This window comes from Phodopus roborovskii, unplaced genomic scaffold, assembly GCF_943737965.1.
Source record: "Phodopus roborovskii unplaced genomic scaffold, PHOROB, whole genome shotgun sequence".
Taxonomy (NCBI): domain Eukaryota; kingdom Metazoa; phylum Chordata; class Mammalia; order Rodentia; family Cricetidae; genus Phodopus; species Phodopus roborovskii.
The window spans coordinates 59,745,821-59,770,948 of record NW_026126407.1 but is presented as its reverse complement, the minus strand read 5'-3'; the positions used below and the strand labels follow the sequence as shown (position 1 = coordinate 59,770,948).

The following is a 25,128-nucleotide window of genomic DNA, read 5'->3' as shown; positions in this document are numbered from 1 at the left end:
GAAGTGTCCTTGATTAAGCATAATTTTCACCAGGAGATCCTGGAATTCTACTCCTAAGTTACCTGCACAATAGAAACATCAACACAAATCCATGGAGGCAAATGTTCATAGCAGTATCATTCAAAATCACCAAATATCACTAACAAACCGTCAGATAGTGAACTGTACACAATATGGGATATGTAATGGATCCTGCTCAGGAACAAAAAGGAAGCTATCTTGAATCCTAGCCTCTGCCAAAGAAGGTCTCAGCTGGAGAGCGCCAGTTTCCAGTGAGATATGACCGTCCTACAAAACCTTCTCAAGTTCCAGCTCAGCCCTTGTCCTCTTCCACCAGCTATTGGCCAGAGGTGAGTCTGGGCCCAAATGGGGCTGCCTGTTCCCTACAACCTCTTTTTCCCCCCTCCCCTGCCCAAACTCCCTGGGTTGGCCCCTGATCCTGCTGCTCCTGTCTCCTGTCCCATCGAGAGCACACTTGGAGCTCTGATACACCCCCACCCATCCACACCGCCAGCCTACCCCCCCTACCCTGTACCCTACCCCACCCACGGTCCTGCCTCTCTGGGTGAGCAGTGGGACAGGGGGTGGAGCCAACAGTCCACCCTACTTCGGAGACTTCTCAGAGCAACTCTGAACAAAGGAGACCTGACTTTCCACACAGGAACAACCATAATTTCCACCAGCTTGGTCTCGGACCCCGCCTCCAGTCCTCTGCTGGAGTCCCGTGCCCCTCCCAGAGATCAGAGATCCGCCTATCTCTGCAGGTCCACTCTGAGTTCCTGCAGGCAAGTACCTTGACCCCCAAATCCTGGCCTCTGCCAAAGAAGGAGGTCTCAGCTGGAGAGCACCAGTTTCCAGTGAGATCCCACTATCCTGCAAAACCCTCTCAGGTTCCAGCTCAGCCCTTGTCCTCTTCTGCCAGCTATTGGCCAGAGCTATTGCCCAGAGCTATTGCCCAGAGCTATTGGCCAGAGGACCACTGTGAGTACCTGCTGGCATCTTCTTCTGGATCCTCATCCTTGACCCCATCCCTGGATCCCTGTCTGCGGAGAAACCTCCTAGAGAGCTTGAACCACACAGAGCTACAGATATTAAATCTCAGACCCACATAAGCCCATCGGGGAAGGACCATAGAGAGAGGGAAGAGACACCACCAACACCTACTGGAAAAAGCTATGGGTAGAAGGCAATACAAGAGAACACCTAACAACAGAAAGACAAACATGACACCACCAGAATCTAGGGAATCTACACCAACTAGAATGGAACACAACGACAAAGCAGAGGAAGCAGAAGGGTATGACTTAAAAATTACCATCATGAAAATGATAGAGGCCCTCAAAGAAGATGTGAGAAAATCCCTTAAAGAAATGGAGGAAAAAACAAACAAAAAAGTGGAAGAACTGAACAAATTCCTTAAGGAAAGTACAGAAAGCAGGTAAAGGAAACAGTTCAAGACCTGAAAACTGAAATAGAGAAAATAAAGGCAACACAAACGGAAGAAATGCTGGAAATTGAAAAGCTGGGCAAAAAAATCCGCAACTACAGACACAAGCATAACCAATAGAATTCAAGAGATGGAAGAGAGAATCTCAGGTGCAGAAGATAAACTAGAAGAAATAGATTCATCGACCAAAGAAAATCATAAATCCAACAAATCCTTAACACAAAACATCCAGGAAATGTGAGACACCATGAAAAGGCCAAACCTAAGAATAATAGGAATAGAGGAAGGTGAGGAAGCCCAGCTTAAAGGTGCCGAAAACATATTCAACAAAATCATCGAGGAAAACTTTCCAAATCTGAAGAAGGACATGCCCATTAAAGTACAAGAAGCATACCGAACCCCAAAGAGGCTGGACCAAAGAAAAAAGACCCTCGACATGTAATAATCAAAACACCTAGCATACAGAATAAAGAAATAATATTAAGAGCAGCGGAGGAAAAAGGACAGGTAACATATAAAGGCAGACCTATGAAAATTACACCTGACTTCTCCATGGAAACCCTCAAGGCCAGAAGGTCCTGGATAGATGTTCTAAAAGTATTAAGAGAACACGGATGACAGCCTAGGCAAACTCTCACTCAATATAGATGGAGAGAACAAGATATTCAATGACAAAACCAGATTTTCCCAATATGTATCTACAAATCCAGCCCTACAGAAAGTATTGGAAGGAAAACTCCAACCCAAGGAAGGTAACTATGCCCACAAAAATGTAGGCAACAGATAGTCCAACTACACCAGAAACCTAGGGTGAAGCAGAACAAATATATTCACAATACCACTGCCAACAACAAACCTAAATCAAACAAGCATCAACAATCAATGGTCCTTACTCACCCTCAACATTAATGGTCTTAACTCACCTATAAAAAGACACAGGCTAACAGAATGGATAGGAAGACAGAATCCATCCTTCTGCTGCACACAAGAAACACATCTAAGCTTCAAAGATAGACGTTACCTCAGGGTAAAGGGTTGGGAAAAGATTTTCCAATCAAATGGAAATAAGAAGCAAGCAGGCGTAGCTATCCTAATATCTAACAAGTTAGACTTCAAACCAAAATTAGTCAAAAGAGATGAAGATGGTCATTTCATATTCATCGCAGGAGAAATCCATCAACACAAAGTCTCAGTTCTGAACATCTATGCCCCTAATACAAAGTCACCCACATTCGTAAAAGAAACACTTCTAAAACTCAAAGCTCATATAAAACCACACACACTTATAGTGGGAGACTTCAATACACCACTCTCACCTCTAGACAGGACCACAAATCAGAAACTCAACAAAGAAACAAAAGAATTAACAGAAGTTATGTCTCAACTGGGGTTAACAGACATCTATGGAACATTCCATCCAAAGACAAAAGAATATACCTTCTTCTCTGCTCCACATGGAACCTTCTCTAAAATCGACCACATACTAGGAGACATAACAAACCTCAACAGATACAAGAGAATAGGAATAGTCCCCTGTATCTTATCGGTTCACCATGCTTTAAAATTGGAATTCAACAACAACACAAACAGCAGAAAACCTGCAAACTCATGGAAACTGAACAAAGTGCAATTGCACCACTCCTCGGTCAAAGAAGAAATAAAGAAAGAAATTAAAGACTTTCTAATATTCAACGAGAATGAGGATACAACATACCCGAACTTATGGAACACCTTGAAAGCAGTGCTACGAGGGAAGTTCATTGCACTAAGTGCCCATATGAAGAAAACAGAGGATAGTCACATAAAAGAATTAACAGCCCAACTGAAAACCTTAGAACAGAGAGAAGCGAATTCACCCCGCAGGAGTAGACGCCAGGAAATAATCAACTTGAGGGCTGAAATCAACAAAATAGAAACCAGGAAAACAATAAAACAAAACAAAAAAAAAAAAAAAAATCAATGCAACAAGGAGTTGGTTTGAGAAAATCAACAAGATAGACAAACCTTTATCCAAATTAACGAAAAAGCAGAGAGAGAACATGCAAATTAACAAAATCAGAAACAAAAGGGGGAACATAACAACAGACACAGAAGAAATCCAGACAATTTTCAGGTCATACTTTGAAAATCTGTATTCCACAAAAAATGAAAATTCAAAGGAAATGGACACGTTTCTGGATAACTATCACTTACCAAAATTAAATCAAGAACAGACAAACAACTTAAATAGACCTATAACCCGCAATGAAATAGAAGCAATCATCGAAAGCCTTCCAACCAAAAAAAGTCCAGGGCCAGATGGATTCAGGGCAGAATTCTACCAAACATTCAAGGAAGAACTAATACCACTACTCCTCAAACTGTTCCACAAGATAGAAACAGAAGGTTCATTGCCAAACTCTTTTTATGAGGCCACAATAACTTTGGTACCCAAACCTCACAAAGACACAACTAAGAAAGAAAACTACAGACCAATATCCCTGATGAACATCGATGCAAAAATACTCAATAAAATACTGGCAAACCGAATTCAAGAATACATCAGAGAAATCATCCACCATGACCAAGTAGGCTTCATTTCTGGAATGCAGGGATGGTTTAACATACGGAAATCTGTCAACGTGATCCACCATATAAACAAACAGATAAAGAAAAACCATATGATTATCTCCCTAGATACAGAAAAAGCCTTCGACAAAATTCAACATCCTTTCATGATAAAGGTCTTGGAGAGGTCAGGGATAACAGGAACATATCTAAACATAATAAGAGCAATATACAGCAAACCACCTGCCAACATCAAACTGAATGGAGAGAAACTTAAGCCGATTCCTCTAAAATCAGGAACAAGAAAGACAAGGCTGTCCTCTCTCTCCATATCTCTTCAATATCGTACTAGAAGTTCTAGCTAATGCTATAAGACAACAAAAGGAGATCAAGGGGATCCAAATTGGAAAGGAAGAAGTCAAACTGTCTCTATTTGCAGATGATATGATAGTTTACATAAGCGACCCAATAAACTCTACAGGGGAACTCCTACAGCTGATAAACACCTTCAGCAAACTAGCAGGATACAAGATAAACTCAAAAAAATCAGTAGCCCTATTTTTTTCAGACGACAAAGAGGCAGAGAAAGAAATCAGAGAAACATCACCCTTTACAATAGCCACAAGCAACATAAAGTATCTTGGTGATATGCTTACCAAACAAGTAAAAGACCTATATAATAAGAACTTTGTGACTCTAAAGAAAGAAATTAAAGAAGATACCACAAAATGGAAAGATCTCCCATGCTCTTGGTTAGGTAGGATAAACATAGTAAAAATGGCAATCTTACCAAAAGCAATCTACAGATTCAATGCAATCCCTATTAAAATCCCACCACAATTCTTCACCGACCTTGAAAGGATAATAATCAACTTTATATGGAAAAACAAAAGACCCAGGATAGCCAAAACAACCCTATACAATAAAAGAACTTCAGGAGGCATCACCATTCCTGACTTTAAGCTCTACTACAGAGCCATAGTTCTGAAAACAGGCTGGTATTGGCATAAAAATAGACAGGTAATGGAATCGAATTGAAAATCCTGATATTAATCCACGCACCTATGAACACCTGATTTTCGACAAAACAGCTAAAATTATACAATGGGGCAAAGACAGCATCTTCAACAAATGGTGCTGGCACAATTGGATGAGGGTGTGTAGAAGACTGCAGATAGACCCATGTCTGTCGCCATGCACAAAACTCACGTCCAAATGGATCAAAGACCTCAACATCAATCCAGCCACATTGAACCTCTTAGAAGAGAAAGTAGGAGGTACCCTTGAACAAATTGGTATAGGAGACCGCTTCTTGAACATAACTCCAGGGGCACAGACACTGAAAGAAACAATTAATAAATGGGACCTCTTCAAACTTAGAAGCTTCTGTAAGGCAAAGGACACAGTTGACAAGACCAAACGGCAGCCCACAGACTGGGAAAAGATTTTCACCAATCCTGTATCCGACAAAGGGCTGATCTCCAAAATATACAAAGAACTCAGGAAACTAGTCAACAAAACACCAAATAACCCTATTAAAAAATGGGGTACAGAACTGAAGAAAGAATTCTCAATAGAGGAAATCAAAAAGCCTGAAAGACACTTAAGAAAATGCTCCACATCCTTAGATATCAGGGAAATGCAAATCAAAACAACTTTGAGATACCATCTTACCCCTGCCAAAATGGCTAAAATTAGAAACACCAGTGATGACTTATGTTGGAGAGGATGTGGAGAAAGGGGAACACTCCTCCACTGCTGGTGGGAGTGCAAACTCATACAGCCATTTTGGAGATCAGTATGGTGGTTCCTCAGGAAAATGGGAATTAGTTTACCTCAGGACCCGCCAATCCCCCTCTTAGGCATATACCCAAAGGATTCACATCCATGCAACAAAGACATCTGTTCAACTATGTTCATAGCAGCACTATTTGTGATAGCAAGGACCTGGAAGCAACCTAGATGCCCCTCAATTGAAGAATGGTTAATGAAGATGAGGCACATCTACACAATGGAATACTAATCTGCAGAAAAAAATAATGGTATCTTGAAATTCACAGGCAAGTGGATGGGACTTGAAGAAACCATCCTGAATGAGGTAACCCAGTCACAAAAAGAGGAACACAGTATGTACTCACTCATATATGGATTTTAGACCTAGATCAAATGATCACCAGCCTATAATTCACATCACCAGAGGAAATAGGATACAAGGTGCATTCTAAGAGATTCATATAAAGTTCCTCACAGAACTGGGAAGGGACAAGTCCCCCAGAGCTCAGGGGAAGTGGGGGAGGACAGCGAATGGAGAGAGAAGTAAGAGAAAATGAGGGGGAGGAAAGGAAAACATGTGCGACCAGGTAGATTGAGCCTGGTTAGGAATGGAAAATAGGAAAGAGAGAGAGACAGAGACAGAGACAGAGAATATAAAAGAGGGAGCCAATATTGGTTTGAAGATAAAGTTGAACACAAAGAAAGGTCGAGGGAACTACAAGACTGCTCCCAACTAACAATTTGCACTTCTGTGGAAAGGCTATCATAAATGCCCTTCCCGGAGAGTGAGATCAACAACTAACTTCTCCATGGAGCCCTCAACTAATGCCTGTTGAAAACAGGATTAAACACCCATACATAAACACTGAGTTGAAGTAGAACCCAGATGCAGATGGAGAGGACAAGACCATGTGGCAGAAACACATACAGACAGCTTACCTGAACAAGGAGGAGCTAAGGGTCACTAGACTGATAGATGGGAAGCCAGCATGGGACTGACTCAGGCCCCCCTGAATATGGGTCTCAGCCAGAAGGACTGAGCAGTCTAAGAGACCTCAGACAGGGGAGCCAGGATGTATCCCTGGTGCACAGAAGGACTTTGAGAACATATCCCCCATGGAGGGATAGCTGCATTAATCTAGAGACAAGAGAGAGGCCCTAGTCCCTACTTCACATGACCTGTCAGATCTACATGACCCCAACTGAATGGCATCCCCCTACATTGGAATTGGGGTGGGGGGATGGGAGGGGAGTGTGTTGGAGTGCATGTAAGAGGGCAGAGTGGGTAAAACGGAGGGAGGGAGTGAGGGAGTGAGGGAGAGGGAACAGGGATCGACATGTAAAATAATAAATTAAATTAAAAACAAAAATGCTTTGACTCCAAAATTTAAGTTCAAGGACAAGTTACTGGGGAAAAGGATTTCTATTTTTGTTTCCACAGAAAATGAAAAGATGTGGATTCCTTCCAGACTAATGTGGTTTGATCAAGCCAGACAGCCTGAAACAGAGTACAAGGTGATCCTACATTCAAAACAGCTGGACAAAGCAGCCCAAACAGACTACAACCAGGATTTCTGAATCTTCTTCGAATCCCCCATGACAGCGCCCCTTACCAGCAGGAAGTAGTTTGGAAAGAACGATGCCCAAATTCCCAAATATTGTGTATAAATGTTTGTTTTCATTTAATTGGACTTTGTTATATAAAATAAAATATATATATAAAAAAGGCATTAATCTTGACACACATGGAAAGGGACAAAACTTGGAAATATTATGGCAAGTGAAAGAAGCCAGCAGCCAAACAATACACACTGTGTGGTTCTGTTCACATGCAGCTCCCTAATGTGGCCTACAGAGGCAAATTAAATTGGTGTCTTCCTGGAAATGGGATCCAGAAAGAGACTGATGTACACATGTACAACTGGGGGGGGGGGTTGTTTTGTTTTATTGAAAATGATGTGAATTATATTGCAATAATGGCCATAAAATTATACAATTATAAAACAATCAAATATTACACTTTAAATGAGTGGATATTATGGTATATAAATGACCTTTTTTGCTCTAAAGAGAACCATTAACTGGTGCTGAAAGAAAATGAACCACTGATACCTGAGACAGAGCTGAATCTGCATCACAATCAGTGAAAGGACCACACTCACAGGCCTTCCATTGGACCAATGATGGTGAAACTCTCCTACCAAGTGGGCCTAATTCCAGCCCTGAAATCTTCCAGGTGGTTTCACTGCTACCTCAGAGCCACAGGAGGTAAACTAAGAATGAGGGCCACAGGGTGCTGACTTTGATAGGATAAAGAAACAGTAACAGACTTGTGATATACAGGGGGGATCTGAACAAATCAATCCATATCAATAGTGTGAGCAATTGGTGTTATTTTGTCTGTCACATTCCTGGTGAAATAACACAAAAAGTACAGTACTTATTTTTTAAAAGATGTCAAACTACATGTCAAACCTCATTTTTAGCTTGTCTTAAATTGTTCATCAAACTTCCTAATGGAGGGAAAGTTTATTCCTAACAACTATTCTGACACATACAAAAAAAAAAAATTCTAATGAATAATAACAATCGGGTTTTTAAATTTCCATAAAACATTAGAGGCCAGTTCTAAAGTTAATATACTTAGCTAGTTCAATCTTCATACAATATTTTTATTAAATCTTTGAGAATGTCATACAATGTACTTTGGTCATATTTATCCCCACTCCTCCCCTATCTACCATGTCCCCATCTCCTTCCAACACTGTATTTTGGGGTTTTGTTTTGTTTTTTAATAACACACCAAGTCCAATGTACTACCCACACACCCCTGTGCAGGACCCACTGGAACATGGCCAATCCGCCAAGAGCCTACTGATTCCCCTTTCCCCAAAAGCCATCAACTTTCCACAGCTCTCCGGCTGGGGTAGAGTCCCCAGAGCCCTTCCTACTCCATATTGAAATGTTAACTGGCTTGCTCTTGTGTGGGTCTTGTGAGGGCACAGCTGCTGAGTTCATGGGTTCAGAATGTCATGCCCAGAAGAGACTTTCAAGCCAGTTCTCCCTGATCTCTGGCTCTTGCAATCTTTCCAGTCTCTCTTCTGAGATGGTCCCTAAGCCTGGGGTAGGTGGATAATATAGAGATCTAATCTGGGGCTAAGCATATTACAGATACTTATTTTTTACACTTTGATAAGCTGTGAGTTTCTATGTTAAGCACAGTCCACATAGAAACTTCTCTGGTGAGGTTTAGAACTTTGGTAATCTATGGACACAGATCTATTTAGAAGACAGCTTGATTCTATGTTTAGCATAGTGATATTCACCCTAGGATACAGCTTATTTCTAAAAATAACAGAAGCTGGAATTAGTTACTTTTGCATAATTTTTCCAACCTTCAGGGTGTAACAAGCATTTAGATGTTAAGATATTCAGCAACATAACATGGCTATGTGGCTAAACTAAGATTTTTTTTTCTTCTTCTTCTTCTTCTTAAGGAAAAGCAAATACAGGTTTTAGCAAGGTGTCCCTCAAGCTACTTGAAAAAACTCAGGTTCAGACTTTTCATCGAATTTTCATTTCATTCAACCAGTATAGTAAACCTCATTCCATGTACTTACTTCTCATTACACTGTCAGTGCTGCCCCTCTATAGGGTGACAGGGTGTGAATTGAGTCCCTGAAAGCAGATTATGTTAATAAATCCTGTTTTCAAGCAGCATTTCCTATAAATACGTCAGAGTCCTTAAGGAAAAGATTTTCACTTAAACATTTAAAAACTTTAATCATGACTTGTAAATGGCCTTAGCATATTATGACCCTTCTGCCATGGACCTAATTGCAGAACCCTTTCCCCAAGGACAAGGGGCTGCTATGGCAGCCAAGTGCACTAAGCAATTTATTATTTTATCATTTTAAAAAAGGAAAACACTCTTTATCAGAAGACTGGAAACGGGGTATTTTTGGAAAAATTACAGAGGACATTGTAAAAATTAATAACTAGATAAAACTGAGGTGTTGGCTAGAGAATAATTCTGCCAGGTAGCCATCACCACTTCCAAAGATGTGTTCTACACTCAGAGCACCTCCTATCTGCTCCCTTGCCTGGCATGACTCTTTCTTAGCCAGGGTGGGTGGCCATTAAACCAAGAGTTAGAATTCCATTTCCTTTTAAAGCCAGAAGGAATCTGGAGCAGAATGGGTTCAGTATCAATGGAACTATCAAGGAAGCAAGCTCTCAGAGGAGTCTACCCTTACATCCACCTTGCCATTGAGGCCTCAAGCAAGACTAACGCAGCTGCCTGGGTTCATAAGTAAATAGCCACAGCAGTTTGATACTTGAGCTCCTCCCTTGTACACTGGACAGCAGTCAAAAGAACACTAGGAAGTTGTCCAGCAGTGACAAAGTCCTCAAAGGCTGGGCAGTGGTGGTGCACACCTTTAATGCCAGCACTTGGGAGGCAGAGGCAGGCAGATCTCTGTGAGTTCAAAGCCAGCCTGCTTTATAAGAGCTAGTTCCAGGACAGCTTCCAAAGCCACAGAGAAACCCTGTCTTGAAAAACAAAAACAAAACAATCAAAGGCATTCTGACACAGAAATCCTAACAGCTACCAAAATAAAAATGCAAAGACAGAGTCCCCAGTTTTGAACAAATGACATGGCATATGGGCAAAACATGAAACAGGAAAACATGCTGCTTAAAAACATTAAGAGACAAACTGAAACAACCAGATGGTTAAAACCAATATTGGTGAACACACCCCACTGAAATAACACAATTGACCAAAAGAGACAAACAGATCCTTGGGTACTTTTAAAAATGGCTTTAATATGGCTTAACTAAAGAAAACAATTGATGTGTGAACAGAACAGACTACTGTCTACATAACAAGAACATGGAGAAAGTAAGGGAAAGACAAGGGCAGGAGAGGGTGTGTGCATAGCAAGCTGCATGCCAAAGAAACAGACATGGTGCAGCAAGAGAAGGAGCAGGTACAGAGGCAGTGCGTCCTGAAGCACACCTGGGTGTGAGAGCTGAGCTATCTGGGGGATCTTAGTTGTTGCTCTTCCCTTTTATCCACATCAACATCATCATCATCATCATCATCACCACCACCACCACCACCACCACCACCACCACCACCACCACCACCACCACCACTGTTTTGAGATGGGATACTGCTATTTAGTCCTGGCTATCCTGGAAATCACTATATAGACCGACTAGCCTTGAACTCATAGAGATCCTTTGCTTCTGCCACCATAGAGATCCTTTGCTTCTGCCACAGACATGTGCCATCACACCCAGCTATGATGATATGTTACAGTGACATTGAAGACAAACAAGTTCCACAGCTATGTTGTGACATCCCAAGTGCTGATACATGTGGCTGATGGCTACACCAGACCTCATGGGCATAGACTGCACACGAGCAGGGCTGTTCTGCACTGTCAGACACTGCTGGACCTTCTGTGACTATGTAGTACTTCTATTGTCTGCAAAGCAAATGAAGACATTCCCAATTTGAAAAGAAACAGACTTTGAGCTTTCTCTTCTCATTCGCTGTCTCTTTTACTACTTCTTTTCCAAACACTACACAAGCAGCAGGGGTTCCATACAGCCTTAATGACCTCTACAGAGGCCATCTTCTCATTAATGTGGTCCCACTTGTCTAGACTCCAAAATACACAGCTACATCTGGAACATGGTAATGCATTCTGACACCCAAAGAAGTCATGTTATCTATACTCAAGCAGAAGCAGGGCAGCTGACAGATACGCCCTGCAGTTTAAACAAGCATTTTTAAATTGAAGCTTTTCTTCAAAAGAACAATGATATTTAAATATAGGATTCTACTTCTGATTTAATTCAGTACAAAATAAAGAGGAAAAAATAGGCCTTAAGTTAAAAGTTTAAAAAAAGAAAAAAAGAAGAGAGGGCAGGCAGGCGGGCAGGAAGGCAGGAAGGCAGGAAGACGGGCAGGCGGGCCCTATGAAATAAGATGGAAAACAGCCTCCAAATGAAGATGGTGCCTCCCAATAATCCTCCTGCTGGCAGGCCCTAGTTTTCCTGATGGAGTAAGGCTTCTTAGGAGGACCAGGGTTTTAAAAGCATCAGCTGAAAGATCTCTAGGAAGTACAGTTGGGAACAGGAACAGGGAGGGGGGAAAGTGCAGCATCTGACTGAGACTCTTAGCCACAAGGCTGCAGCTAAAAGGTCATGCATAGCCTCAGTCCTGAACAGCTACATCCACCAGAGATCCCCTGGATGCCACAGACAAGTCTAATCTGTGCCCTCAATGCCTCTGAAGTGCCAGGTCTACCAGCTTTCCTGGGGCACTCACTGATTTCTCCACCTTAAGAGTCTAATCCCAGCACAGAAGTCCCCTACCCCCCCCCCCGTGATATATATATATATGTATATATATATATATGTATATACACACACACACACACACACACACATATGAGGCCTTGGCAATGTAGGAGAGGCTATGCATGGTGAGCAATTCAAACAAATGACAAAGTGGCATTAGCAATAGGTAGGGAAGATGGGCTATACAATAGTAATGTTGGCTCATGTCACTAGTATATTTTCATGGAAACTTATTCCGTATCTCATGTCATACACAAAAAGAAAGTATAGGTGGATCAGACTAACACTAAAAAACAAGGCAAACTTTTTTGGGGGGGAAAACAGTTATCTCTTAGAGCATGCAGCTATTAAAACTATGTAAAAATCCCTGCCATGAATGTACAGATGACAAACACAATTACAGTATACAACTGCTGCACAGCAAAGCATGTGCTGGAAAGATAAACCAAAGGACAGAACACCTGAATAAAGGAAACATCAATATATCTACAATACACAGAAATATAAAACATATACAAACATATATAAAAAAAACCCCAACAAGAAAGACCCAATTCATAAAAGAAGATATAATGCTCACATGTAGTAGAAATTAAGGGAATGTACTTTTCAATTGGTTAAAAAAAAAAAAAATGCAAAAGCTGACAAAACCAAGCAAGAGACTCTAGGGATTAGGGAGATATCTTAGTAGCAAGACTTCAGTTTGACTCCCAACACCCACCTATGAACTTGGATGTGGTGTGTACATTTAAAATCCTGGACCTGAGGGAGCTGGAATAAGAGGATCCCCAGGGTTCACTGACTAGCCAGTTTAGCCTAATTGGAACCTCCAGGTCATTGTGACTCTGTTGCAAGCAAAGAAGGTGGACAACACCTGAAAACATGTTGGCCTGTGGCCTTCACACACGTATATATGTGTAACCCCCATATACATCTGCACATACAGGAACACCCACACAAACCATGAAAGAGTAGGTGAAGAGGTGAGGCAGTGGTGGGTACCTGGCTAACATATATATATGGCACTGGGCTGTATCTCCAGCACCATGAACAACAGTAAAGAATTAAAAGTTATACAGTCATGAACCCATATCAGAGCAACACTGTCCAACAGAGATGTGCAGAAATACTGTGGTATTGTCCTAGGACAGCAAAAACACAAGACACAAGTACACAGAGAACTTATAAGGTCAGTATGTATAAGCCAAGCTATGCATGGGAACAGAAAACACCATGAGGATGTGAGGGACACACTGTATGTCTTTCATTTTATGTCATCTCTAGCTCTCAATATAAGACAAAGGGAGCAAAGGATAAAAGCTATTTTTTTCTCCATATTTTTCTGTATACATGGCATTTTTCAGGTATCAAGTACCTTCTATTTTGAACAGAGAGGAAGAGAAGGAAGAGGCTAAAATCACCAACCAGGCCAGTGCTTGGTCTCCAACATGCCATGCTTTGTCTGTCAGTTTGTGAGCATGGCTCTAAACATTTTGAACTAGGCTATTTGACATCAAACCTATGGAGATATCTATTTTTCTTCTTTCTATCTTCTGTGGGTTCCAGTTTTATAAACTCACCCAAGTTCTGTAATCAAGAATATTCTCACACCCTCCACCCAGACCAACACTACAGTTTTGCCCCTTTAGTGAAGAACCTGACACTGATGCTCACACTATCTTCTGGAAGACCTTGCATTGGCACCCCCATTTTCACAATTATGGGCTGGATGTCCACCAGGAACCAACACCAAGAAAAATATCAACGAACATAGTCTCAGGCAGTATAAATATTAAATAATTTCTAAAACTATAAAACTAAAATTGTGAGGAATGCTACTTAATATTTGCATACTGTTTTAACCAATGTTTCTTGGTTGGTTCTAAGGTCTCTTCCAATAAATCAGAAGGTGCTGTAACTAGTTACTGACTCTACAGCAAGAGAGAATTTCTTGTCCAACAGGCAAAACGATGTTGAGTGGTGACTCGATTCTTGAAAATGACTTAGTGTCAGGAGAATGGAGTCAGCATCTCCACCTACCTGCCCATTGCACTCAAAGCAACCTGCATTAAGGAGATTGATGCTATCAAGGTGGAAACATAAAGAACACCACAGGTTCTAAATCAGTGGGTCTCAGTTGGAGAGGACTGTCCTTGCTCCCAGGGGACATTTGACAAGGTCTGGAGACATTTGTTCTTGTCACAGTTGGGAAGAGGATTACTAGAATCTAGTAGTAAAAACTAAGGATACATATCCTATAGTGATGCTTACCATGAGGGCTACCTACAACACATCACTCAGCTAAAGATGGCAACAGTGCCAATGTCAAAAGGCCTGGAGCATGATGCTTAGAATCATGTCTGCTGAATTATAGGGAGAACAGGAGAACATGTTAGAAACCAAGTGTGGGCCCAATAGGCCAAGTACCAGTGACCCTAGAAAGGAGTTAAGACTGTCCAAAATGCTGGCTCCAGAGAAGCAGCAAATATAAACAAATCACAAAGCAGCAAAGGTATAAGCTCTTGTAAAAACTAACAAGGTGGGATGCTGGATCTAGAGCTGGAGTGAGAGATGTTTCCCTGGAAGAGATTTCTATATTCCCTAAGTGTAAAGACACATGACTTTGTTTACATTTCCAGGTGAAAAAAGGGACATGGAGGTTGTGGGCCAATTAAAGGACTGTTCCAGATGGGAGGTAGAGGCAACAGGCAAGGAGGACTGGGTAATATAAAAACAAGGGAGCTGCTGCCAGTGGGTGGTGACAGCTCAAGAAGGTGCTTACCTTCAGGGCAGAAAGAGGCTGCTCAGAAGATGGGTATGGAGAATGTTACTGACTAAGAAAAACCAATGAGGATGATGGATTAAGTGGTTAAGTCGAGGTTGTGTGGTTGGGGACATGAAGATGTAGGTCCTGTGCTCACAGACAAGCACTAGGAGAACTTGGAATGTTAAGAGGTACTCTCTAGCTGGTCGCCTTTGTGCTATTATGTGGCTAGAGAATTTTCCAGCATTGACACTGGACACTCCCCCAATCATAAGCTTATTTTTCTCTGCCAATCTATAGAACCTATCTTTACAGACTTTAAAAACTTTCCGTGTAATCACATCTGATTTGTTTTGTTGTAGAAATGGAATTGAATTAATTATCACCAGAACCATTTTCATCAAACTATGCTATGCTTAAATATGCCTAAAATAAACCACTCAGGGTCAGATCTTGAATTTTGAACTAAATCAGTAATGGTACTGAATCATGTTGAGCAGAGCAGCCTTCTTGCCTCTCAAGGCTCATCATTTTTCTGGCCATGAAGGTCACAGAGAGGCACTTGATGAACAATGCTGAGGCAGGACAATCATATCGCCATGTATAGACTTCTCTACATGGCAATTCTAAAGCCCCAAAGTGCAAACCCTACATACTTTTTGTAATTCATCTGGTACCCAAACTTCCCAGAACGGTGTGGCACCAGAATCAGAACCTGCCTGCCTCAGGTTCCTATGGACCCTATGCAGTGCTCAGTGCTGCTATGGGTATTACTCCAGACTTACTGAGAAATACACTATCTCCTTAGAACTTAAAACAGTAGTGAGGAAGGTAGTTCACATCTATAATCCCAACCTCTAGAGGCTGAGGCAGGAGGATCTCTGAGTTCAAGGCAAGTCTGGTATACAGAACCAGGACTACACAGACAAACCTGTTCCCCCCCACACACACCCAAAAAAAGACATGAAACTAGAAGGGAAACTATATGGAAACAAAGGGCCAATAGCAAGGGCAGAAGGTTCAAGAGGGCAGCAAATGGTTTACATACATACATACATACATACATACATACGGAAAATCATAATGAGAGTTGTGGCCTCATGCAGCTAACATGTATCAATGAAAAACAGGATAAAGTCTGGATTCTGACATACATCAGGTGCAGGGTCCAATAAAAGAGAATGTGGAGCTACACAAGAAGAATGGATATTTACTAAGTTAATTAAATTGAACAAATGGGAGAATGGATGACTTCTGTACTCATCACTGTAGGCACAAAGAGTATGAAAGGCCATATGATTAAGTTTATGGAATTGTTCCTTAAAATCTTGGCAATTTGGTAACAGGATCCCAGTGACTCGTGGGATTCTGATAATCTGTGGAAAGAACTAAAATCAAAACAAAAATAAAAACCCATTACACAGGGTTTATTTATTTCCTTCCTGACTCCTTCTGGGTTCTCTGCCTCCCCACCCCCCTCTCAGTGAGCTAAGTCTGGATGCAGCTGCTGCCTGGAAGATGAAAGAGATGTGCAGTCACTTTCCAAGCCGATGCTATACACCATTCATCTGACTGTGTTGATAGCAGTGAAACCAATCCTTTCTGAAATGTGCTGCAGTAGAGGTGGTTATGGCCATGGCTGCATAGGAACTCTATTATTCTTTCATTCAAAAGTATCTGGGAAGAGCTTTCTGAGGCTTTCTATGACTACTTTTTTTTTTTTTATCCTAAGTGCTGAAAACACATCAAGACATTCAAGATAGTCTGTTGGAGACTACAAATGTTGGGAGATATATGGATATACTGCCTATGATGATAGAAGCATACAAAAGCTGTGCTAAGGAAACCCATGGGAGAGGGACCCAGCATTCATGGAAAGAGGAACTTTATAAAAACCTCCCTGAGAAGGTGAAGCCGAGAGGTAAAAATGTAACTAGAGCTCTTATTGTATGGGAAATACGATTCTGGGACACAATATAGGCTTATTGTTGTTTATTCTGGGAGAAATCACTTACACCAGAAACAGATGTCCACCGCAGGTTCCCACTTCAAGGATGTCCCAGGAAATAAGAGGGTGAGCTGGGGTCGGGGACCCCAGATCTAGACCCCACAGGTCATGTCTGTCCCTATGTCCCAATGGACCTCAGAAGGAAGATAACAATACTAGGGTAGGCAGGAAGTGCAGGCAAGCAGCTTCCAAAAGCTGCAGCGAAGACAGAAACAGCAGGCTACCCTGACAGTCACCTAAAGTCTCACAGCAATGTCGGAACAACCAGCTTTGGCTAAGGCATAGATTATCTGACAGACCAACACAGAAACAGGGAAAGAGAAAGGCTGTCTTACCCTGACTTGGCAAGATTCAGCAGTCTTCTATGTTTGGTTCCTGCAAGCATAGTAGGACAGAATGTCCAAAGTCAGCAGTAGAGGTGGGGACAGTTCCTTGCCCAGGAGGCCATTAGCTGAGGAGAGGATGGACTGCAGAATCAGTGCCCAACATACTCTCGGGAATGGCTCAGTGCTGTCAGGAGCAATTGTGTCTCACGTCAACGGAGTACTAACATTAAAACATTTAAATGCCATGTTCTGCAGTTCTATGAAGTGACTGAAGATCAAACATCTACATGGTTGAAGATCAAACATCTATATCTGACTAATCTAATAGGTATAAGAAACATGGGTGATGATAATCTATAATACTCAGGAACATAACTGTACAAATGGCTGAAACTTCCCAAAATAATTTAGCAAGGACAATGATTTTATTAATATAACTATATATACATACATATATATGTAAATCTCTAAAACAAAGGTAGAATTGAAATGTCTTGACCAGAGGTAGAACTGTATAGTGCAACATGATAAAAAAAAATCCTAAATTCTATCAACATATGAAATCTCTTAAACATATGTAAAAGTATACATAACATAGAATATGATAAAGATATTTGTGCACAAAACATCGTAAACAGAAAGATCTTACACAATATGACAAAATATAATATACAAATTATCTGAGAAAGGAATACAACCTTAATTTTACATAAGTTACAACATAGGGGTCTATAACAATGTAAGTCGTATATAACTAATAATTAATAAGATAATTCACAAGAAGATATGTTAATCTACCTACATCCCATCCTAACCATACCCTTCCCAACCATACCCTACACTTAACTAAAAGAGATACCCGAGAGTTTCCAGTGAGATCCCACTACCCTGCAAAACCTTCTCAAGTTCCAGCCCAGCCCTCGCCCTCTTCCACAGGCTATTGGCCAGAGGTGAGTCTGGGCCCAATTGGGGCTGCCTGTTCCCTACAACCTCTTTTCCCCCCTCCCTTGCCCGAACTCCCTGGGTTGGCCCCTGATCCTGCTGCTCCTGTCTCCTATCCCCATCGAGAGCAAACTTGGAGCTCTGATACACCCCCACCCATCCCCACCTCCAGGAACCCCCCCTACCCTGTGCCCTACCCCACCTACAGTCCTGCCTCTCTGGTTGAGCACTGGGACAGAGGGTGGAGCCAACAGTCCACCCTACTTCAGAGACCTATCTGAGCAACTCCGAACAAAGGAGACCTGACTATACACGCAGGACCACCTGTAATTTCCAGCATGGTCTCTGACCCCGCCTCCAGTCCTCTACTGGAGTCCAGGGTCCCTCCCAGAGATCCGCCTATCTATGCAGGACCACTCTGAGTTCCTGCAGGCAAGATCCTTGACCCCCTAATCCCGGCCCCTGCCAAAGAACAAGGTCTCAGCAGGCGAGCGCCAGGTTCCAGTGAGATCCCATTACCCTGCAAAACCTTCTCAAGTTCCAGCTCAGCCCTCTTCCTCTTCTGCCAGTTATTGGCCAGAGTTATTGGCCAGAGGACCACTGTGAGTACCTGCTGGCATCTTCTTCTGGATCCTCATCCTTGACCCCATCCCTGGATCCCTGTCTGCAGAGAAACCTCCTAGAGAGCTTGGACCACACAAAGCTACAGATATTGAATCTCAGATCCACATAAGCCCATCGGGGAAGGACCATAGAGAGAGGGAAGAGACACCACCAACACCTACTGGAAGAAACTATGGTAAGAAGGCAATACAAGAGAACACCTAACAACAGAAAGGCAAACATGACACCACCAAAATCTAGGGAATCTACACCAACTAGAATGGAACACAACGACAAAGCAGAGGAAGCAGAAGGGTACGACTTAAAAATCACCATCATGAAAATGATAGAGGCCCTCAAAGAAGATGTGAGAAAATCCCTTAAAGAAATGGAGGAAAAAACAAACAAAAAAGTGGAAGAACTGAACAAATTCCTTAAGGAAAGTACAGAAAACCAAAAAAAAAAAAACAATTAACCAGGTGAAGGAAACGGTTCAAGACTAGAAAACTGAAATTGAGAAAAAAAAAAGGCAACACAAACGGAAGGAAGGCTGGAAATTGAAAAGCTGGGCAAAAAAATCCGCAACTACAGACACAAGCATAACCAATAGAATTCAAGAGATGGAAGAGAGAATCTCAGGTGCAGAAGATAAACTAGAAGAAATAGATTCATCGACCAAAGAAAATCATAAATCCAACAAATCCTTAACACAAAACATCCAGGAAATGTGAGACACCATGAAAAGGCCAAACCTAAGAATAATAGGAATAGAGGAAGGTGAGGAAGCCCAGCTTAAAGGTGCCGAAAACATATTCAACAAAATCATCGAGGAAAACTTTCCAAATCTGAAGAAGGACATGCCCATTAAAGTACAAGAAGCATACCGAACCCCAAAGAGGCTGGACCAAAGAAAAAAGACCCCTCGACATGTAATAATCAAAACACCTAGCATACAGAATAAAGAAATAATATTAAGAGCAGCGGAGGAAAAAGGACAGGTAACATATAAAGGCAGACCTATGAAAATTACACCTGACTTCTCCATGGAAACCCTCAAGGCCAGAAGGTCCTGGATAGATGTTCTAAAAGTATTAAGAGAACACGGATGACAGCCTAGGCAAACTCTCACTCAATATAGATGGAGAGAACAAGATATTCAATGACAAAACCAGATTTTCCCAATATGTATCTACAAATCCAGCCCTACAGAAAGTATTGGAAGGAAAACTCCAACCCAAGGAAGGTAACTATGCCCACAAAAATGTAGGCAACAGATAGTCCAACTACACCAGAAACCTAGGGTGAAGCAGAACAAATATATTCACAATACCACTGCCAACAACAAACCTAAATCAAACAAGCATCAACAATCAATGGTCCTTACTCACCCTCAACATTAATGGTCTTAACTCACCTATAAAAAGACACAGGCTAACAGAATGGATAGGAAGACAGAATCCATCCTTCTGCTGCACACAAGAAACACATCTAAGCTTCAAAGATAGACGTTACCTCAGGGTAAAGGGTTGGGAAAAGATTTTCCAATCAAATGGAAATAAGAAGCAAGCAGGCGTAGCTATCCTAATATCTAACAAGTTAGACTTCAAACCAAAATTAGTCAAAAGAGATGAAGATGGTCATTTCATATTCATCGCAGGAGAAATCCATCAACACAAAGTCTCAGTTCTGAACATCTATGCCCCTAATACAAAGTCACCCACATTCGTAAAAGAAACACTTCTAAAACTCAAAGCTCATATAAAACCACACACACTTATAGTGGGAGACTTCAATACACCACTCTCACCTCTAGACAGGACCACAAATCAGAAACTCAACAAAGAAACAAAAGAATTAACAGAAGTTATGTCTCAACTGGGGTTAACAGACATCTATGGAACATTCCATCCAAAGACAAAAGAATATACCTTCTTCTCTGCTCCACATGGAACCTTCTCTAAAATCGACCACATACTAGGAGACATAACAAACCTCAACAGATACAAGAGAATAGGAATAGTCCCCTGTATCTTATCGGTTCACCATGCTTTAAAATTGGAATTCAACAACAACACAAACAGCAGAAAACCTGCAAACTCATGGAAACTGAACAAAGTGCAATTGCACCACTCCTCGGTCAAAGAAGAAATAAAGAAAGAAATTAAAGACTTTCTAATATTCAACGAGAATGAGGATACAACATACCCGAACTTATGGAACACCTTGAAAGCAGTGCTACGAGGGAAGTTCATTGCACTAAGTGCCCATATGAAGAAAACAGAGGATAGTCACATAAAAGAATTAACAGCCCAACTGAAAACCTTAGAACAGAGAGAAGCGAATTCACCCCGCAGGAGTAGACGCCAGGAAATAATCAACTTGAGGGCTGAAATCAACAAAATAGAAACCAGGAAAACAATAAAACAAAACAAAAAAAAAAAAAAAAAAATCAATGCAACAAGGAGTTGGTTTGAGAAAATCAACAAGATAGACAAACCTTTATCCAAATTAACGAAAAAGCAGAGAGAGAACATGCAAATTAACAAAATCAGAAACAAAAGGGGGAACATAACAACAGACACAGAAGAAATCCAGACAATTTTCAGGTCATACTTTGAAAATCTGTATTCCACAAAAAATGAAAATTCAAAGGAAATGGACACGTTTCTGGATAACTATCACTTACCAAAATTAAATCAAGAACAGACAAACAACTTAAATAGACCTATAACCCGCAATGAAATAGAAGCAATCATCGAAAGCCTTCCAACCAAAAAAAGTCCAGGGCCAGATGGATTCAGGGCAGAATTCTACCAAACATTCAAGGAAGAACTAATACCACTACTCCTCAAACTGTTCCACAAGATAGAAACAGAAGGTTCATTGCCAAACTCTTTTTATGAGGCCACAATAACTTTGGTACCCAAACCTCACAAAGACACAACTAAGAAAGAAAACTACAGACCAATATCCCTGATGAACATCGATGCAAAAATACTCAATAAAATACTGGCAAACCGAATTCAAGAATACATCAGAGAAATCATCCACCATGACCAAGTAGGCTTCATTTCTGGAATGCAGGGATGGTTTAACATACGGAAATCTGTCAACGTGATCCACCATATAAACAAACAGATAAAGAAAAACCATATGATTATCTCCCTAGATACAGAAAAAGCCTTCGACAAAATTCAACATCCTTTCATGATAAAGGTCTTGGAGAGGTCAGGGATAACAGGAACATATCTAAACATAATAAGAGCAATATACAGCAAACCACCTGCCAACATCAAACTGAATGGAGAGAAACTTAAGCCGATTCCTCTAAAATCAGGAACAAGACAAGGCTGTCCTCTCTCTCCATATCTCTTCAATATCGTACTAGAAGTTCTAGCTAATGCTATAAGACAACAAAAGGAGATCAAGGGGATCCAAATTGGAAAGGAAGAAGTCAAACTGTCTCTATTTGCAGATGATATGATAGTTTACATAAGCGACCCAATAAACTCTACAGGGGAACTCCTACAGCTGATAAACACCTTCAGCAAACTAGCAGGATACAAGATAAACTCAAAAAAATCAGTAGCCCTATTTTTTTCAGACGACAAAGAGGCAGAGAAAGAAATCAGAGAAACATCACCCTTTACAATAGCCACAAGCAACATAAAGTATCTTGGTGATATGCTTACCAAACAAGTAAAAGACCTATATAATAAGAACTTTGTGACTCTAAAGAAAGAAATTAAAGAAGATACCACAAAATGGAAAGATCTCCCATGCTCTTGGTTAGGTAGGATAAACATAGTAAAAATGGCAATCTTACCAAAAGCAATCTACAGATTCAATGCAATCCCCATTAAAATCCCACCACAATTCTTCACCGACCTTGAAAGGATAATAATCAACTTTATATGGAAAAACAAAAGACCCAGGATAGCCAAAACAACCCTATACAATAAAAGAACTTCAGGAGGCATCACCATTCCTGACTTTAAGCTCTACTACAGAGCCATAGTTCTGAAAACAGGCTGGTATTGGCATAAAAATAGACAGGTAATGGAATCGAATTGAAAATCCTGATATTAATCCACGCACCTATGAACACCTGATTTTCGACAAAACAGCTAAAATTATACAATGGGGCAAAGACAGCATCTTCAACAAATGGTGCTGGCACAATTGGATGAGGGTGTGTAGAAGACTGCAGATAGACCCATGTCTGTCGCCATGCACAAAACTCACGTCCAAATGGATCAAAGACCTCAACATCAATCCAGCCACATTGAACCTCTTAGAAGAGAAAGTAGGAGGTACCCTTGAACAAATTGGTATAGGAGACCGCTTCTTGAACATAACTCCAGGGGCGCAGACACTGAAAGAAACAATTAATAAATGGGACCTCTTCAAACTTAGAAGCTTCTGTAAGGCAAAGGACACAGTTGACAAGACCAAACGGCAGCCCACAGACTGGGAAAAGATTTTCACTAATCCTATATCCGACAAAGGGCTGATCTCCAAAATATACAAAGAACTCAAGAAACTAGTCAACAAAACACCAAATAACCCTATTAAAAAATGGGGTACAGAACTGAAGAAAGAATTCTCAATGGAGGAAATCAAAAAGCCTGAAAGACACTTAAGAAAATGCTCCACATCCTTAGATATCAGGGAAATGCAAATCAAAACAACTTTGAGATACCATCTTACCCCTGCCAGAATGGCTAAAATTAGAAACACCAGTGATGACTTATGTTGGAGAGGATGTGGAGAAAGGGGAACACTCCTCCACTGCTGGTGGGAGTGCAAACTCATACAGCCATTTTGGAGATCAGTATGGTGGTTCCTCAGGAAAATGGGAATTAGTTTACCTCAGGACCCGGCAATCCCTCTCTTAGGCATATACCCCAAGGATTCACATCAATGCAACAAAGACATCTGTTCAACTATGTTCATAGCAGCACTATTTGTGATAGCAAGAACCTGGAAGCAACCTAGATGCCCCTCAATTGAAGAATGGTTAATGAAGATGAGGCACATCTACACAATGGAATACTAATCTGCAGAAAAAAATAATGGTATCTTGAAATTCACAGGCAAGTGGATGGGACTTGAAGAAACCATCCTGAATGAGGTAACCCAGTCACAAAAAGAGGAACACAGTATGTACTCACTCATATATGGATTTTAGACCTAGATCAAATGATCACCAGCCTATAATTCACATCACCAGAGGAAATAGGATACAAGGTGTATTCTAAGAGATTCATATAAAGTTCCTCACAGAACTGGGAAGGGAAAGTCCCCCAGAGCTCAGGTAAAGTGGGGGAGGACAGCGAATGGAGAGAGAAGTAGGAGAAAATGAGGGGGAGGAGAGGAAGGCATGTGCGACCAGGAGGATTGAGCCTGGTTAGAAATGGAAAATAGGAAAGAGAGAGAGAGACAGAGACAGAGACAGAGACAGAGAATATAAAAGAGGGAGCCAATATTGGTTTGAAGATAAAGTTGAACACAAAGAAAGGTCGAGGGAACTACAAGACTGCTCCCAACTAACAATCTCAGCTTCCATGGAAAGGCTATCATAAATGCCCTTCCCGGAGAGTGAGATCAACAACTAACTTCTCCATGGAGCCCTCAACTAATGCCTGTTGAAAACAGGATTAAACACCCATACATAAACACTGAGTTGTACTAGAACCCAGAAGCAGATGGAGAGGACAAGACCATGCGGTAGAAGTACATAGAGACATCTTACCTGAACAAGGAGGAGCTAAGGGTCACTAGACTGATAGCTGGGAAGCCAGCATGGGACTGACTCGGACCCCCCTGAATTTGGTTCTCAGCCAGAAGGACTGAGCAGTCTAAGAGACCTCAGACAGGGGAGCCAGGATGTATCCCTGGTGCACAAGAGGACTTTGCAAACATATTCCCCATGGAGGGATAACTGCCTTATTCTAGAGATAAGGAGACAAGCCCTAGTCCCTACTCCACAGGACCTGTCAGATCCACATGACCCCAAGTGGATGGCATTCCCCTACATATGGTATTGTGGTGGGGGGCTTGGGAGGGGAGGGTGTTTAGAGTGCATGTGAGAGGGCAGAGAGGGTAAAAGGGAGGGAAGGAGGGAGGGAAGACTGGAGGGCAAGGAGGGAGGGAGGGAGAGGGAACTGGGATCAACATGTAAAATAATAAATTAAAAAAAAAAAAAAAAAAAAAAAAAAAAACGCTTTGACTCCAAAATTTAAGTTGAAGAACAAGTTACTGGGGAAAAGGATTTCTATTTTTGTTTCCACAGAAAATGAAAAGATGTGGATTCCTTCCAGACTAATCTGGTTTGAACACG

At 41.3% G+C, this 25,128-nt stretch overlaps 1 protein-coding gene and 1 long non-coding RNA gene across 2 annotated transcripts in view; both read right to left on the bottom strand.

Moving 5' to 3' along the window:
• The window catches only part of Mrtfb (myocardin related transcription factor B), a 127,552-nt gene extending 113,679 nt beyond the window's left edge, over positions 1–13,873 (bottom strand). Inside the window, exon 1 of the mRNA XM_051181455.1 lies at positions 13,817–13,873. Within this exon, the coding sequence (XP_051037412.1) occupies positions 13,817–13,852 (36 nt within the window). The 5' untranslated portion in view covers positions 13,853–13,873. The remainder of the gene's footprint in view (positions 1–13,816) is intronic.
• A 2,440-nt stretch (positions 13,874–16,313) lies between these two features.
• Positions 16,314–25,128, bottom strand: part of LOC127219690 (uncharacterized) — a 48,424-nt gene continuing 39,609 nt past the window's right edge. The window contains exon 3 of the long non-coding RNA XR_007834283.1: positions 16,314–16,417. This is a non-coding gene — a long non-coding RNA (uncharacterized LOC127219690). The remainder of the gene's footprint in view (positions 16,418–25,128) is intronic.